The sequence below is a fragment of the Hemicordylus capensis genome, chromosome 1 (assembly GCF_027244095.1).
Source record: "Hemicordylus capensis ecotype Gifberg chromosome 1, rHemCap1.1.pri, whole genome shotgun sequence".
Classification (NCBI taxonomy): domain Eukaryota; kingdom Metazoa; phylum Chordata; class Lepidosauria; order Squamata; family Cordylidae; genus Hemicordylus; species Hemicordylus capensis.
The window spans coordinates 117,355,956-117,373,724 of NC_069657.1; the positions used below are offsets into that span (position 1 = coordinate 117,355,956).

Genomic DNA, 17,769 nt, shown 5'->3' on the forward strand with positions numbered 1-17,769 from the left:
ATCTGCACATAACCTGGCATATCCAAGGTAGAAGTACAAACTATCCCCTTCTCTAAAGCAGACCGCTTTCTATGATAAAACTAATAATTTGCCTATACACAGAACTCAACTACTGCCATTAGGCACACAGAGAAAATATGTCCGGTCAATGAAAAATCACTCACCAGAATGAACATTTACCAAATCGTTGATCTTAAATAGTACTTAATGCTTTACATTAGAAAAAGACAAGTGTAAATTTTGTTGCCATTAAAAAAAATTTGTTTATAGGTTTCTAATCTTTGTTGTAAGCCACCTTTTGAATGACTGGAAAGATGGTTTATACAATCTCAAGTAAATCTGGTCAGCAACACTAAGACTGCAATCCTGCACACACTTACTTGAGAGGCCTCCACTGAACACAGTATAGCTTATAAACTATTACTATTACATATTTATACAGCCCTTTTGAGTGTTCAAAGCACTCTATATGTACAATGTGTATTCATTTCAACTGCTCAGTAAGGCAATTGTCCCCATAAATCAGGGGCTGAGAGGGAATGGCCTGCCTATGGCCACCTACTGAGTTTATGACAGAGGAGATTCAAACCAGAGACCTCCCAATTTGCAGCTCAGTCTTTTTACCACTACAAAGCATCACTCTTTACCTCTCAACAAACAGATGCAGCATTGCTCTGCAAGCTGAAGAGCAGATTGTTCATTGTACCTTTGCAATATCTCGCTTGTCTTGATCTTCTGAAGCAGCATAGAGAGATCCAAGAATTTTCATGGTTTCATAGTTGTTGGGGTAGGCTTTCAAAACTTTTTCAAAGCACTGTGATGCATTCTCCTTGTCTCCCCGGTAAATGTACATTTGACCCAGTCCAAAAAATGGCAGTACAAAAGAGGAAGAAGCAAACTGTGTTGCTTGGTAGTAGTACTGGAAAGCTTGATCATAATCCTCCTAATTTAAGAGATAAAAGGAGGAGTTAAATATCCATATTCACCATAAACTATTGCAAAAATTAGAAGGGTTACAAGTAGGAAGAAAAGTTTTCAAAAAGGCACTATACCTGAACATGGAAAGACCTGGCTAATTGATAGCAACTCTCGGCTTGCATTGCTTCAACCTCTGTGTTGTGGAAAGCATGGAGAGCCAAGTGCTGGACTTTACCATAATCCTGCACAAATAAATGCATAAATAATCTTAACTATTTTCTTATAGTAAACCTCCACAATCACTAAGGTCACTTAGTATCTGAAAGTCTCATCTTCAATAGTTTCAAAGGAGGAATCATTCACGATTATTATTCCAGATTTCTTACATACATTCTCATGTACTTCCTTGCTTGCATTCACATGGAAGAAGTTATTTTGGGAAGTGCAGCAGCTGCAGGTAGCCAAGAATGTATGTCTTTCAAACTTAGACGTTACTTTCTGAATGTGTGTAGAAAATTTCATCAGCATTGACACAAATGTGAACTCACTGCAAGTAAAATGTAAGGCTGTTTTTTAAAATGCATAACAAGGTAAGAAATGGCTGTAGACAACCCTGGTGAGCTGTTTTTGTGTTTTAAAAAGAACTATTACTCTTCTTGATCTTCAGTAAAAACATTATCCTGAAGATCAGATTTATTTTATATCATCATCAGTGTTATTAAGGCATCCAAAACAAAGCATGATTTGTTACAAAACAATCTGAAGCTGTTTAGCTAGCAGCATATTTCAGCCATTTTGTAGCTATCTTACCTTTTTGAAGAAGAAATGGTTAGCCAAGTGGTTTAGCACCATTGGGTTACTAGGATCAATTGTGTATGCTCTAGAGAGCAACTGGACACCATTTTTAATGGAATCAGCCTGAGAGAGAGTGAGTGAGAGAGATTTAAATCCATATTAATTGTTAACATCACCACAATAAGAGTTCTAGAGCTGCTGTTTTTAGATGGGTTCAAGAATCATGAAGTCTCATGCGGCTTCCAATCCTGACCACCCATGTGGTTGAATGGCCTTAAGCAAGTTACTATCACAGCCCCAGCTCTATATCTGTAAAAACAGCAAGCAATGGCCTGTATCACTGGTATCCAAGACTAATGGATGGATAACTGCTGGGTAGAAGTCTGGAACCATAAGCAAAAACAGAATTCTAAAAAGAGTTTGCACAACTAAACATCTAAAGGCTTTTAACTTCTAACTTTTCGTATTCTGGAATACTTCACATTCCTTGAGCCAGTTCAAACATCAAGTGGAATCACAGTTAAAGACCGGTTCCATACACAATCACCAAACCTTGGAAGCAGGTGCTCCCCTATCTTCTAAATGTGCAAGTCAAAAACTCGACTTCCAATTTAGAATTGTCAACAAATCAAGATCTGTCATAACGTCTGAACCAATCAATCTCTAAAATAGACATATTAAACCCACCTCAAAACTTGGACTCATGTAATAAGAACATAAGAAAAGCCCTACTGCATCAGGCCCAAGGCCCATCTAGTTCAGCATCCTGTTTCACACAGTGGCCCACCAGATGCCTCTGGGGAGCCCACAGGCAAGAGGTGAGGGCACTCCTTCTCTCCTACTGTTACTCCCCCGCAACTGGTATTTAGAGGCATCTTGCCTCTGAGGCTGGAGGTGGCCTACAGCCCTCAGACTAGCAGCCATTGATTGAGCTGTTCTCCATGAATTTATTTAGACCACTCTTAAAGTCATCCAGGCTGTTGGGTGTCACCACATCTTGTGGCAGAGAATTCCTTAGGGTGATTATGCATTGTGTGAAAAAGTACTTTTTTGTTGGTCCTAAATTTCTTGGCAATCAGTTTCATGGGATGACCTTTGGTTCTAGTGTTATGAAACAGATCAAGGTCCGTCTCCTTGTCAGTCACTGACAGCTCAGTCAAGAGTACATAAGAAATAAAACAATATCTTGGTTTATCTTAGAGAAGTTGGTTAGAATAAACCAAGATTGATATGTTCACAAGTCATAGACAATCTTGCTTTCTTTCTAATCTAAATCGTAAGTACAATCCTTCTGGAGGCTTGTGTGGGCAGGAGTGGAGCACATGCTCCAGAGATTCAGGGACAATGCGAGATTTAACCATCGTTCTGGATGAGGTTTAACTTAGCTAACTTGTAAGCTTTAACTCACAGTTTCCTTGAGTGAATATCCTTTTTAAAGAAGAAAATAAGGTAATTGGATACCTTGTGACCTCTTCTCACTTGTGCCCTGGAAAGGTTTTCAGACTGTGTTTGCTAGCAATTGTCAATGTGGTGTTTATGCCAATCAAGGATTTTGTAGTTCTGACTGACACCTAGATTCAAAATACACCACTTGAATGGCCTGCAACAGATTGATCTTGGTATGGATTTTCTTTAGTGCTCAATTTCAAATGTATGCAAAACAAAGTTCCATATGCCAGACGGATCCTGCAAAGTCACTGCTGTCCTAATCAGAAAGTGGCTAGGCCAAGTATGTACTGATGACCTGGATACAGCCAATGGGCCTTATACTGCATATAAAGATTTTTTTTAAATTAAAGTTTGAGATTATTTTTCAAAATAAAAGAAAATTGTGTATACAAACATGGAAATAGGAAAGATGCTTTAATTCAACTAGCATAATTTTCATAGTACATAAGATACCTTTTGTGGCTACACTATAATAATAAAGCAGTCTCGAGTTCCAGCTTTTGGAAGAAAGGCAGTATAGAAATCAAATCAAATCAATAAATAACAAGTAGTTCCAGCTTTTGGAAGAAAGGCAGTATAGAAATCAAACAAACAAATAAAACAAGTACTTCATTTTGAGTCAAACTCACCTCTTTATTATTGAGCTCCAGAACAGCCAATCCAACTAAGGCCCCCACACATTTAGAATTGAGTTCCAGTGCCCTGCTGAATGCCAGGCGAGCTTTCTCTAACTTGTTCAGCTTTACGAAACAGTGGCCCATACCCAGTCGAACCTCAGCTGGAGGGTGTGGTGGAGGAAAGAAGGGGGAAAGAGAAGTAAACATGTCCAAGATTTAGAACTTTTAAACATTTTTCTTTATTTCTCTATTGAAGAAATGTGGGCTGTTATTTTTGGAGCATTTAATATACACTAAGCACTTCACAATAGGGCTGTGGTGGAATAGGTGGAAGATTCGGAAGTCCATGTCGGAATTCACACCCACCACTACAAGGAGCAGCCATCACTGGGTAATTGCCCCAGTTCGTACAGTGGAGGAAAGGTTCTATAAAGGCCAACCCTGCATTGGCGTGAGGCGGCTGCGGAGAAGATTGGGAGCAAAAGGCTTCAGAAAGCCTTTTGCGTGTGCGCATGTCGCGGAGATATGACGTGCACAATGTGTGCATGCGCAAAAGGCTTTCTGAAGCCTTTTACTGATGACCAGGGGAAGGGGCGTCAGGGAGGTACCTTGCTGCCCCAAATGCTTACTAAAATACGCATGCTGGCGGGGGGAAAGCAGCAGGAGGGGTAAGGAACCCTCCCCTCCGCCCTTAAAGGAACCCCCACCCCAGCGTCGAACCGCCAAATCGCCCCATGTCCAGACTGGTCCAGAGGCCTTTAGAATGGCCTCTGGACCGGTCCATGCACACCACTACCTGCATCACTCTCCACCCACCCTCCTTGGGTGCTCCAAAAATTGTCCACAGTTACCCAGTTTCCCCCGTGCCATTGCTGGGTCAGCCTTTAAAGAACCCCCATCACTGTACTACCTAGGGCAATTTTCCCAAGTGACTGCCTCCTCATGTTGAGGGGCAGGAATTGTGATGTCGGCTTCAGATTCTGCTGACCTGCAGAGTCCTACTTCACAATAACTACACATCTGTAACAGTCCCTATCCACAGGCTTGTAATCTATAAGTACAGATACAGATCAGTACCTGTTTCTTCAAGACAATGACCAGTAGCATAAACAGGTTTTTAAAAGAATTAGAAAAATTCATAGGAAATGTATCTAACAAACAGTAGAGAAAAAGAGGTCACTATCTTGCTCTGCACGTGAACTCCTGTCAGTATACCTGGCCAAACTCTTCAGAGAATACAGAATGGTGAACTAGATGAGTCATTCTTAAGTTCTTATTAAAATTACCGAATACATTGTGTACTTTGCACTGAAGAATTCAAATTCTGGAATCAATCTCAGACTTCCAGAATGAAGTTCTTGCAAGATTTTTCCTACTCCATCCTTCCTACTGTGACTTTTTAAAAAAGCTCTCCTGAGGGTTGGAGTGGCCCATGCCACTTCAAGGGAACCCCAACTCTCAGGAATAGTTTTTCAAGGCCTGTAGCCAAGAGATCCTTTGAGTTCTGCTCATGCAAGTCTGGATCCAAGAATATCAAATTCTGGTCCAGATAGCCTGCTTACAATTGCCTCTGTGAAATAATGTGGCACATAGGTTCTAGTTAAAAACATGCCATAAACTCACTTCCAAATATTGTGAATTAGACTTGCAGTATACTCTGCTTAAAAAGCAGTGCGCTAACAATGTTAGTAGTTCTTCAAATAAAATGCAATTAATAAAAACTGTTTAAATTGCCAGCAAGTGACTTCAGGATAAAAACTTCCCAAAGACAAAATAACTGAGCAGCATGTCATGTCTGGAACCATAAACGTGGAAGTTTCCCATTAGGCAGAATATAAAAGGTCATGTCTTAATACAGAAAGTGATGAAGATCAACTACAGCCATTTTTTGAAGGGTTGTATATAAATCAAAAGAACAAACAAACTAGGGAGAAACCAAAGTTCTGTGACAGAGCAGATGCTTTGCATACACAAAATCCCAGATTCAATGCAGACCCCTGCCTGGAGACCCACTGCCTATCAGAGTAAAGGCTTAGATGGACCAATGATTTATGTTTAAAGCAGTTTTCATAAGCTTAAGTTTCCTTCTCTTCTATCTGACCAATCTGTCTCTCTCTCCACTCGAACATTCATTTCTCAGCAAATATTGGTCCAACAAAAGGACACAGTCCTGCTTTTAATCTGACTCAGTTTAGACCAGGGTTTCTCAACGTGTGGGTACCCAGATGTGATTGGACTTCAGCTCCCATAATCCCCAGCCCCAGTGGCCTTTGGTAGGAATTATGGGAGTTGAAGTCCAATTACATCTGGGGACCCACACGTTGAGAATCCCTGGTTTAGACTAAGATGACTTTAATGAAAATATTGCGTTGTGGACCACATCTCAGGACCAATCTGGCAACAGTTGTCTCTTAATTTAGGATGAGACAGAAAGCTCATAGCAGTATAGCTTTTTAAAAACAGCTTATTACTATTCAGACTAGCTAAATATATGGGTCATCATTTTAGCCCCCAGGCCAAAAGCTGTCTTAATTAAATTAAAATTTTCTGCTTCCTACCTGGACAACCTGGATTGGTTCGCAGTGCTTTTTTGTAGTAGGCAAGGGCTCCTCTATAATCTTTCTTGTTGAATGAAATACATGCTTTGCCTATCAGATACAAGCAACAGTCAAACATCTATTGCAGTTTCATCACAGACCAATGCAACAGCAATTCTCGATTTTACAAGAGACAATCATACAGGTGGACCTTTTCCCATGTGGTCCCAACACCTGGGGTTTCGCGTATCCACAGCTGGGCAATGTAAACTCTACCTCCATATACGGGGGTACAAAAAGGGATAAAATTGACATTATCTGTGGTTTCTAGGTGGCCAAAAAAGCCTGAAAAAGCCATCTTGTGGCTCTTTTAAAAAAACACACCAAACATTTCACTGAATTTTTTGTGGGGGGCAATCGGTGGAATTCGAGTTTTGGGGGGCATTACTCGACAGCTGGACACCTGGAGAGCGTAACACTGTTCTTTATTTCACTTGTTTCTGCTTTTTCCCCCATTTTTTGCTCTCCAGGAACATAACCCCCTATTGCCATTGACTTAAGGTCTCGTTATCCGCAGTTTCGTTATTCATGGAAATTGGCGGGAACCAAACCCACAGATAACAAGGTCCACCTGTATTAGGAGGTACACAGCTACAAAAGAACAAATACCAAGCCTTTAAAGTAGCAAACATTTTCAGAGCAACAGGTTTAATCCTAAATACATTTACTTGAAAACATCTCATTTGATTAGAGGCTTATTTTTACCTGGATGGATACAGACTGAAGAATATTGCTCTTTTGCTAATAGTACAAAGTTGAATACAATACAAAGAAGTGGTATTATGACCTGTTCACCAGTTACTTTGTTACAAGTTTGTTGTTGTTTCACTTTCCTCTGGTCTAGTTGATGCAGAGAGACATTCTTGTACTAATTATGTAGAAAAATATAAGTTGGAAAGAGTTTCCCTTTGTGTAGCAAATGAGTGCAAGGGAGAATGAGTGCAAGGGAGATTGAAATACGGACCTCACCCCCAGACCACAGCCAGCCAGGTACAACACCATCTCCACCTCGAATTTATTATCTCCCCAATCTAGGGCTGCTCAACTTTGGCCCTTCTGCAGATGTTGACCTACAAATCCCATAATCCCTGGCTATTGGCCACTGTGACTGAGGATTATGAGAGTTTTAGTCCAAAAACAACTGGGGGGTGGGCTAAATTGAGCAGGTCTGCCCTAATCTATCTAGTAACATATGCGGGGGGGGGGAAATGCAAGATCCCCGAGGTTTGTACAACACCCATGCAGATCTCACAATCCTGATGTCTGCAGCAGCATACATAAGCAGCATATACAGAATGATTCAGACAATATTTGAATGTACCCCCACACCCTAACAAACTGAAGTCGCAACTTCCAACCCAGGAAAAAAGTGACAGATGGTGTCACTGAGATTTCCCCAGCTTTAACCTACAGAGAGTAGCTGACCAGCCCAAACAGGAGCTCGAGTTTGAACTCTGACAAGTCTGCAGTGGGAGGAAATGTCATACAAAAGCCAGGAGGGGAAAGGACCAGAAGCAGCTCTCCTTGAGCCATTGCTGTTTGATTCACACAAGCATGGTGGTATATGAAGAGAATGCTTTCTACAGACCTCCCCGGTCCTAGTGGTCTCTACAGTATGCTGGACCTAACATTGTAGCAGTCAAAATCAGAAATGGGGGAGCCATGGACAAACATTGTTCACAACATTCTCACCAAGAAGTGCTGGAATATTATTTGGAGACTGGTTGAGCACAAAGTGAAACTGAGCATCAGCCTGATCCATTTTATCACCCTCCAGAAGGCAGAAACAGGCTCTTCCCAATAAGTGATTCTAGGGAAGTAAGAAACAAGCGTGAGCTTTCTTTTCTTTTTGAAGGCAAAGAATTACTCCAAAAAATTGCTTATTTTACTCCACCTGACTCTGTCAATTCCACTGAACTTGTTCACACTGAAAACAACAGGAAGTCTTGCAGCACCTTAAAGGCTAACAGAGTTATTTTAACTTTGTTGCTTTTTGCTGTTACAGACTAACAAGGATACCCTCCTGGAAGGTGGTTACATTCATTTTTCACAACAAAATCACTAACTATAATGAATTCACATATTCCCCTAACATGTACTTATTTTCAAATACCCCCATGCTTCCTCCTCTATATCTATCATTTCAATACAATTCTTACCAGAACTCCCAGCTGTATAGATACTAATATTCCTAGTTAAACCAAAAGTAACTCTCACTCTTTCTGGCCTGTGTCTCTTTGTTGAGCACAACAAAGTGTTTTGCTTAACACTGAAAGGCCTTTCCACTTGACACCCTCCTCTTACAAAATAAAAGTGCCTGCTTTCATCCTGACTGATCCTCTTTCCCTTTCTATAGGTCTTGTCTCCAATTAGTTTGCAAGCCTGTGGCTGGGCCTGTTTCAGTTTAAAGTTTTGGACAGAACTTCGTGATCTGTAACTTCTGTAGCTGATCCACAAGCACAACATACGAAACAGGCTGTTGCAAGAGGAAAGTACCAAAATTTGTAAGGAGCCTTCTGTTACGCTTGCCATTTCCTGCCTGGGAAAATTATCTTTATTAAGCAAAGAAAGAACACTTGGGGGGGGGGATATCACAAAAAAGCAAGATATAGCTATTATTTCAATAATACAAGTTGTCTGTGCTGGCTAAAATGCTGCAAGTACACAAAATAGAAACTAACTAGCCAACCCGCACAGAGCATCTGTGTGCTCTTTGGGGCCGGCTGTTCCCCCTCCCTTCTGCCCCATTCTCCCTCCCCATTCTGCCCCACACTCTTGCCCCTCTTGCACTCCCTCCCTCTCCCGCCCTACTCTCTTGCCCTCCCTCCCCCTCCCACACCTCTCTCTCCTGCCCTCCCCCCTCCCCCACTCTTTCCTCCCCCTGCATTTTATTTTACTTTACTTACCGGGCGGCCAAAAAGGGCCCCGCCACCACTGCTCCTCCTCCTGGGTGGCGAACAGGGAAGTCCCGCCACCCGGTTCCCTCCCACACCAGCCTCCCACGGGCACTTGGCCTTGGCAGCCAGTCCTGCCACCGCCTGGCCATGAGCCGCCTCCACGGCCAGGCCCAGCACCTCCGCGGCCTGGCCCACTGCGTCAAGTGCCGCCTCTGTAGCCCGCTGGGCCTGCTGCCACCACTTGTCAGCTTCTGAGGCACCGGCTACCTCTCCCCCCACCCCCACCTTCTGCCCCAGTCTCTGGGCGGGCACTGGCCCAGGCTGCCAGGCCGAGTGCCGCCGCCGGGCCCGCTGCCTCGTCTCAGCAGCCCGGCCAGGCCTGCGGCCACCATCGCCGGGCCAGGCCCGCCGCTGGCAAATTCTCCCAGCTGTGCCAGCCAATCAGGTGCCTATGCTTCCCAGCCAATCAGCTGGGCAGCCAGGACGCACATTCGAAGGCACCCCCAGGAGAAATATTAGAATCTAAAATTGCCTGCATACGTGGACATTCATTTCTGTTAGTGGAAAGTGGTTTCCCGATTGATCTCCCCCATCCACCCACCCATCCCCTGTGCTGTAGTTCTCTTGTGTTCCATCCCACACTGTTATTGAGGATCAGCAGATCTTCCAGAGCAGCTTTTCAGGAGACACAAGAAAACCACACTGCCCAAGCAGCTTTGTGTGTGTGTTGCTTTAGATGCAACTTAATTGTTTCAGAAGTTTATTTTGTTCTTACCTGATCATACATGATTATTTTGTCAGCCATAGTATATAGCAAGGTAGCTTGTGTAATAAGTTCTTTCTTGTTGTCTTTATTCTTTTCTTTTCGAGCCTGCTGTACATAGTAGGCTGCTAAGGTATCCAAGCAAGTCATCTGATCTTTTTCATGATCTCTGTAATCCAGGTTTCCATCTATACGAGCAGCCTCTAGCAGTTTTACAAAATCTTCTGTTTTGCCTTGTTTGTAATATTCCAACTGCCAAAAGCAAATTAAAGAGCACATAGACTACATTTAGTATTACTTCACTAGGAAACAATTCACCAGCTTAATGATTTGGTATTAGTTAAATACTATCAAGCCAGTATCCAATTTACTTCAACTTCTGTACTACAAAAAAAGAGATACTAAAAACTGCATATTGTACAGAACTACTGGAATGTAATGGTTGCAAGAAATAGAGGCATTCTGCAAAGGTACTTATATGAACTGAAAGAGCAGTAAAAATCTTGAGTGGGGGTAGAATTCACTGACCATTTACACCGCTATATTCCTGTTCCTACATTGGAGAGTACCAGAACAAATGGACAGTGAATCACATCCTGACAGAATAATCCTGTACATACTTACTCATAAATCAGTCTCACTGAGGGTATTCTCATGATCACTGGAAAGCAGGCCAAGAGATCTTAGCCCACTTTCCAGTCATCGTGAGAACCAGCGGGCTCGCAGGCAAGCCCGGTGGTTCCCTGGTGGCTAGCCCGCCAAAGTAGCCCTCCCCTTAACCCACGTTCGCCGAGCGAGCACTCCGCTAACCCAGACTTCCTGATCGTGTATTGCCACGGCTCGGCTCCACAGCAACACATGAGGAGAACCCTAGTCGGGAGGCTGCAAGCTGCCTCCTGGGCTTGGGAGTCTCTCCAGCATGCAACTTCCATGGTCAGCATGGTCTCTCCTGGAACTTCCGGGGGCCGTGCACCCCCCGATCCCCACAGCCCCCACCGGCTCTGTGATGGAGCCGGCAGTCGTGTGGGCGGCTGATCTGGCCACCCAGATTGCTGCCTTGATCGTCTGCAGGGAGATCAGGCTTATCTCGCGCTCTCTGCAGGACCCCCTCTGGCAGGTCTCACTGATTGTGAGACTTGCATTACTGTGTTCAACAGAGCTTACTTTCTAGTAAAATGTACTCCAGATTTTAGCCTTAAGCTACCTTTTACACAACTATAAACTGTGTATATTTGCCGAGCCCAAAATTTCAGATAGTAATGGGATAGCAGAGAACAAGGTAAAGCTTGCACTATGTTTCTAAAGAGTTCTCTGTTGTACCTACCATCTATTTTGACATTTAGGTGTTATGTTTGGTTAATATATAAGATACAAATCTAGCTTTAAATTGGTCACACACTGGACTGATCAATTATTACAGGTACACCTTGGTCCAACAATCTGCTCTAGGTCAACACCAGAGCTTGTGTACCTGGAACAGCTCGATTCATTTCAATGGAAGATGGTACCACACACACACACAAATCTGCTTCCTCTACTGAAAGAAGCGGAAAAGTATAAAACATCCACAAGAAATTGATATTTTGGTCAGGGCAAAATAATATAAATGGGAAAGAAGTGGGAAGGGAAATAACAGCGCTGCAATATCACTGCAATTTCAAAACTGAGATAAAAAGAATTCAAAGTTGTAAACTCAAACAGCTGTTACGGTAGCCTACATACCCATTTCAAGACTCCATCTGCAATTCTGTGCACACATACCCAGAAATAAGTCCTAATGAACTCACTGGGACTTGCTTTTGAGTAAGCATAGGCAAGATCAGACTGTTTGCATCCTCTTCAAATAAAATATCAACAATGAAGCATACAATAAGTTATAAGCAAAATACTGACCGCTAAAGCAATCCATATGTGTAGTTGAGTATGTTCCTGTTTAAGAATACTTATAACTTCATCCCCCTCCGGTAACTGATCAAAGTCAAGCTCAATGACCTAAAAAAAAAAATTTAAGCAAATGATGTCAATATTCATAACATTGTTCGTAAGTTAAGATCCCCACTACAGTAACAATGCATCTTCCTTAACGCAAGTCTTTAAGCAAGCACACTCCAGAGTACTTCATGCTAGTTATTCCAAAGATACTTTAATGGTCCCCCTTGTGCTAAAACGCTTAAGAGAATGGATTTTTGTACTCCTACACTATTTAGGGAACACAACACAAGGCAGCTTTCCTACACAGAAGAATAAGACACCCAGTCTGTCCAGTGCAACAAGTTGTGCACTTTCTTATACAGAGGTAAAGTGTGCCATCAAGTCGGTGTCAGTTCCTGGCACCCACAGAGCCCTGTAGTTGTCTTTGGTAGAATACAAGAGGAATTTACCATTGCCATCTCCTACACAGTATGAGATGATGCCTTTCAGCCTCTGCCTGTATTGCTGGTGTTTCATACTAGTGGCAATTCAAACCAGCAACCTCTGGCTTGCTAGTCAAGTCATTTCCCCGCTACGCCATTAGGTGGCACATTCCTATATACTGAATATTAGTCATCTCATGTAGGAAGTGCTGTCTTCTGCAAAGCACAGCACTGGCAATCGCAGTCCTCTCTCATTACATACTTGCATGCGGAGTGGCAATTCTAAACTATGTTAAGGACTGTAAACATACAACCAAGAACTAGAAACTGCATCATCTTTTGAATTCCCACCAGCACCTAGTGCACTTAATACACCTGTGGGAGTGAAGAAACGAGCACAGGCAAAAGAACACATCATAATCTTGCCTTGTACACATGCCAACAGCCGGTTAACATTAAGAGCAAATAACCAGGATTCATTCACAAGGATCACTATGACACCCTTTAAGCACCCTGTCAAACCCACAGGCTGCCAAGGAGAGCGCCAAGGCTTCAGATTAACTCGTCCTCATGGCTGAAATGGGGACGATTACTATAAGAACCAGAGGAGACGAAGTTAGTGGGCGAAAGTTGATGCCTGACTCCCCGGGAGCAGGATGGCCTCTCCCCAAAGTCCGGGAGGGGAAGGCGAGGAGAGCCAGCCATCCCTCCCGCCCGCCTCCCCTCCCCTCAGCATCCTGCCTCGACGGCAACTCCGGGTACCCCGAGAGGAGAGCAGCCCCGTCCCCTGCCCCCTGCCGCAGACACCCGCGCGCGCCCCACCTCGTCAGTGTCCCGGAGGGGGATCTCGATCGAGCCCCGAGACATGGTGGAGGAGGGGTCGCCGCACCGGCCGCCTCAGCCGAGCAACTTCGCACCGACGCCGCCGAAGACCTCCGCGCAGCGCTCCCCGACCAGAAGCAGCAACAACAGCAGCCTCTCCGTCGGCGCAGCCGCTTCCCGGCCTCGACCCCGGAAGTGCTTGGAGGGGGCGTGGAGAACTAGGGAAGCAATGCCGAAAAGAAAGCCGTGCCGCCGCCGCCTTAGTCCTTCTGGTCCAGCAGGGGGCAGCCAACCGCGAGAATTCGGGACCTGGCACTCCCGACTGAAGCGGAGTTGTATTTTGAATTGTCTCTTACTTAAAACAACAACAACGCCTGGATATAGTAAATTCAGTCATCCAAAAGCTTTTGGTTTACGATGAGAAGATGCTTTACATTTCCACTCGTACGCTAAAAAGAATGGAAATCCCAAGTTTATAGAGAGAGTAGACTGCCCCAAACCTCCGTCTCTGGGCGGTTTGCAACGACAAGCTAAAAAAAATTAAGACAAAAATGAAAACCTTAAAAAGATTTAAACCACGATCAAATTAAAAATGCTTTGGTGAAAAAACAAGTCTTTAAGGGCTTTTCAAAAGTTGTCAGAGATGGGGAGACTTATTTCAGCAGGGAGGGCATTCCTGCAGAGAGGGCCTGTCCCTGGGTAGCCACCAGAAAAGCTGGTGGCAACGGCAGATGAAACTTTCCAGGGCACTTTCCAGATTAGACTCTGCAACGGGTCTCATCCTAACTTAGTGTGTTTCCACACTTCCTGTGTTGTGACATCGCAGTCCCTACGCGGACAGCAGGGTGCCGTTCACATTTCCAATGCCTTGTTTCGGATTTAATCACTGCATTACAGAGCTAGGACGTCGTATATCTGGTGTAAAAAAGGTGGGGGGGGATTGTAAGTTTTAGCAAGACTACTCCTCCTGCAGGCTTTATGTTTTGAATGCGATTTGCTGGAATGAGACATTTAGTCACTTTTGAGCAGCTAATCTGGAAAGCACCCAGATGATCTCAATGGGTGCTGAGGCTCATGGTGAAGAAGATGTTCTCTTAAATACCCAGGGCCTAAGCTGTTTAGGGCTTTATAGGTAATAACCAGCACCTTGTATTTTGCCCAAAAACGTATTGACAGCGAGTGCAGTTCTTTCAAACACAAGAGTAATATGGTCTCTTAGAAATGACCCAGAGACCAACCTGCCTGCCGCATTCTGTACAAACTATAGTTTCCAGACTAAGTACAAAGGCAGCCCCACGTAGAGTGTATTGCAGTAGTCAAGTCTGGAGGTTACCAGCATATGTACTTGTCTGTCAAAGCCGGCTGTCCTTACCTCCAAGGATGGAGTGGTGAGGAGGTCCAAGGAGGCAGGGACAGTGACAGCTGGGGAGGTGGAGGAGGGGCAGAGCCCTGAAAGTGCGGAAGGGGAGGTGCACAAGGATAGTATCAGCAACACACCTCCCGAAGGGTGGGGGTCTGAGCAGGAGGAGGGAGAAGGGGGAGAGGCATTGACAGCAGCTGTAAAGGGTAGACAATTACAGGGAATAAAGAGGGGTGTTGGCCCCGTAATTGGGGGTGAGCGATGCATAGCCTATGAGAAGGCATATAAGGAGCCGCTCAGGGATGAAGGGCTGGCTGGTGGCGAGTGTTGAGATCATCACAAGCCCATGACATCATGGGCTTGTGATGATCTCTCAACTGCACAGGCATGCTTCACAGTTGGAAGAAGACGCTGACCTGAACGGACGGGCCCAGCACTGCTCCAGCCCCTGCCACCAGTGGGGGAAGGGGGGAGAGGAGAGAAGGACTGCTCCATTCTCCCTCCCTGCAGCCACCCCTTGGCCACAGTAATGATTTTTTTAAAATGAAGGTTTGGTGACAGGCCCCCCCAAAGGAGGTTTTGGGGGCCTCATGCAGGGGGGGCCTCACACGGGGGGGGAGGCTCGTGGCTGGGCAGTCTGGGCGCCCAAATTACCTAGGTGTGCCCCTGCATATAAGCCGTAAAGACTTTGTATAGTCTGATATATGGTGATAACTTTAGAAAGGAGGCAAACAGGAAACAATAAGATCCCCATCATACTATGTACTAATCATACAATAAAGAATATGCAATGCAACAACTTAATTCTGAATGACCTTATAATCAAAGATATTCTCAATCTAAGTGAAGACAAAACATAACAATGGGAAATCACATAAATGAAATGAAATATGTTGCATTAGAGGAATGGTGAATTGTATTGTGTGGAGAGTAATATAGTCCATTACAAACAAGTCCACACATCCACAATGGTGACCATCACCCAATGACCTCTGTTTTGATGTTAGTCCTTATTAAGTCTTCAAAACAGTCTTCAAAAAGTGACAACACTGGTCCAAATGCTCCAAAATCCAATCTTAATATGTACAGCCATCTCGATTACTTCTAGAAAATTCACTAAGAGAGTCACGAGTAGCTTTGTACCTTATTAGAATGTGACAGGAACTTGTGACACAATGCCCTCAAACAGCCCAGAACAGCACCCAAACTGTCAAGCTGCATCCCAAAAACACTGGAATGGATGCAAGTCAGAACGAATTTCAAGGCAGTCATTTCTAGAAATGTACCTCAAGGGTCATCATCTACTATCAAATTTCTGTCTTTGGCAGTAGAAGAGTATTACAGATCTTCTTGGTCCTTAGCGGGGAAATTGTGCAAGAAAGCAAAGGACACAATGGTCCTTTGCCAAGGTGTATGTCAGAACTGGTAGTCTTGAAATAATGAAGGTTCCTCACAGAATATACAAATGTCCAAGATAGTGTGACTGACATAACTGACCAAGGGGGTGGAAATCCAAAGAAGGCTACACTCCTCCTACAATCTTTTCCAAAGCCTCTATGGGGTCTAGGACAACTCACCACGGCCAACTCAACGTGGCCAATTCAGCGTGACCAGCTCAACGCATCCAGCTCACCACAGAACAACTCAACATGGCCAACTCACCGCAGGGACAACTCAACACTCTGAGCAGTTGCCGTCATTCTCCCAATAGTGATGTTTCCTTTGCAACATCAAAAGAAGAAGAGGAAGCCTCCCAGCATACCCTCCCCACCCCCGAATCTGGCAGAGAGCAGTTGTAACACAAGTGGGAGGCAGGTGAGGCGATTCTCCCCCACACCAAATCTGGCAGAGTGCAGTTGCCAAAGAAGAGCAGTTTCCTTCACAACATCAAAAAAGAAGATGAAGCCCCTCAGCAATGCCCCGCCAAAATGTGGTAGAGAGAAGTTGCCTTTTTTGTTTGGGGCATAGGAGTAGACAACAAGCAAACTAATTTCAGGTGGAGCTCTAGTCATTCACAAAAATGAAACTACGATGCTTGACATTAGTACTCAGAATAAAGCAAGGCCAAAATGTCTGTCATTTGAATCATGCCCCCAAAGAAACACACAAGATGATTTTGCCATCTGCACAGTCATTCTAATGTGGTGTTTCATATACTCATTTTTTCTTAGTGCCATTTCTCAATATGCAGAATGCAGCCTATACCCCAAACAAAACTGGCAACTGCTCTCTGCCAGATTTCTTTTTCTTTTTCTTTTCTTTTTTTTGGGGGGGGGGGGGCCTCACCTTCATTGGCACATGGAATTGTCCCTGCAATGTGTTGTCCCGCAGTGAGCTGGCCGCAGTGAACTGCTCGCGTTGAGGTGGCCGCCATGAGTTGGCCACGGTAAGTTGTTCCATTTCCTCTATTATGAAGGAACTTTGTAGTGATGCTAACAGAGGAGAATTAGAAATGCTTTGTTTTAATAATGCTAAGAAGAAAGATTCTTTTCAGCAAAAAAAAAAAAAGGAGTTGCTGACATTGCCGTTCTAGTTATATTCGTTGGTTCATATTTTCAAAAGAATGAGGCTTCAGACACTAATATGTCTAAACCCCCTTTAAAGACAAATTCATGGAGGGCAAGTGTATCAATGGCTATTAGTCTGGTGGCTATAGGCCACCTATAGCCTCAGAGACAAGATGCCTCTAAATACCAATTGCAGGGGAGCAATGGCAGGAAAGAGGGCATGCCCTCAGCTCTTGCCTGTGGGCTTCTCAGAGACATCTGGTAGGTCACTATGTGAAACAGGATGCTGGACTGGATAGGCCTTTGGCCTAATCCAGCAGGGCTGTTCCTATGTTATATCTTTGTAACAATGAAAAATCTTTGAAATATATCTATTTGTAAATAGATCCATATCTCAAAAAGGTATTGATTCAAGTCGGTGTCGACTTTTAGCAACCACATAGATAGATTCTGTACAGGATGATCTTGGCCTTTAAGGCCTCTCAGTGGTACATTCATTGCTGTTGTAATCAAGTCCCTCCGCCTTCTTGCTGGTCATCCTCTTCTTCTCTCTCCTTCAACTTTCCCCAGCATTATGGACTTCTCCATAATGGGTCTTCGCATAATAGGTCCTAAGTAGGATAGTTTGAGCCTGATCATTTGTGCCTCGAGTGAAAATCTTGGATTGATTTGTTCTATGACACATTTGTT

At 44.0% G+C, this 17,769-nt stretch overlaps 1 protein-coding gene across 1 annotated transcript in view; it reads right to left on the reverse strand.

Annotated features, from left to right (window-relative positions):
• CTR9 (CTR9 homolog, Paf1/RNA polymerase II complex component) overlaps positions 1–13,410 on the reverse strand; it is a 30,284-nt gene extending 16,874 nt beyond the window's left edge. Inside the window, exons 1-9 of the mRNA XM_053252254.1 lie at positions 13,213–13,410; positions 11,930–12,028; positions 10,049–10,288; positions 8,069–8,186; positions 6,338–6,427; positions 3,792–3,940; positions 1,729–1,836; positions 1,053–1,160; positions 707–943 (exon numbers count right to left, since the gene is read on the reverse strand). Of these exons, the coding sequence (XP_053108229.1) occupies positions 707–943; positions 1,053–1,160; positions 1,729–1,836; positions 3,792–3,940; positions 6,338–6,427; positions 8,069–8,186; positions 10,049–10,288; positions 11,930–12,028; positions 13,213–13,257 (1,194 nt within the window). The 5' untranslated portion in view covers positions 13,258–13,410. The remainder of the gene's footprint in view (positions 1–706; positions 944–1,052; positions 1,161–1,728; positions 1,837–3,791; positions 3,941–6,337; positions 6,428–8,068; positions 8,187–10,048; positions 10,289–11,929; positions 12,029–13,212) is intronic.
• Positions 13,411–17,769: the final 4,359 nt, after the last annotated feature.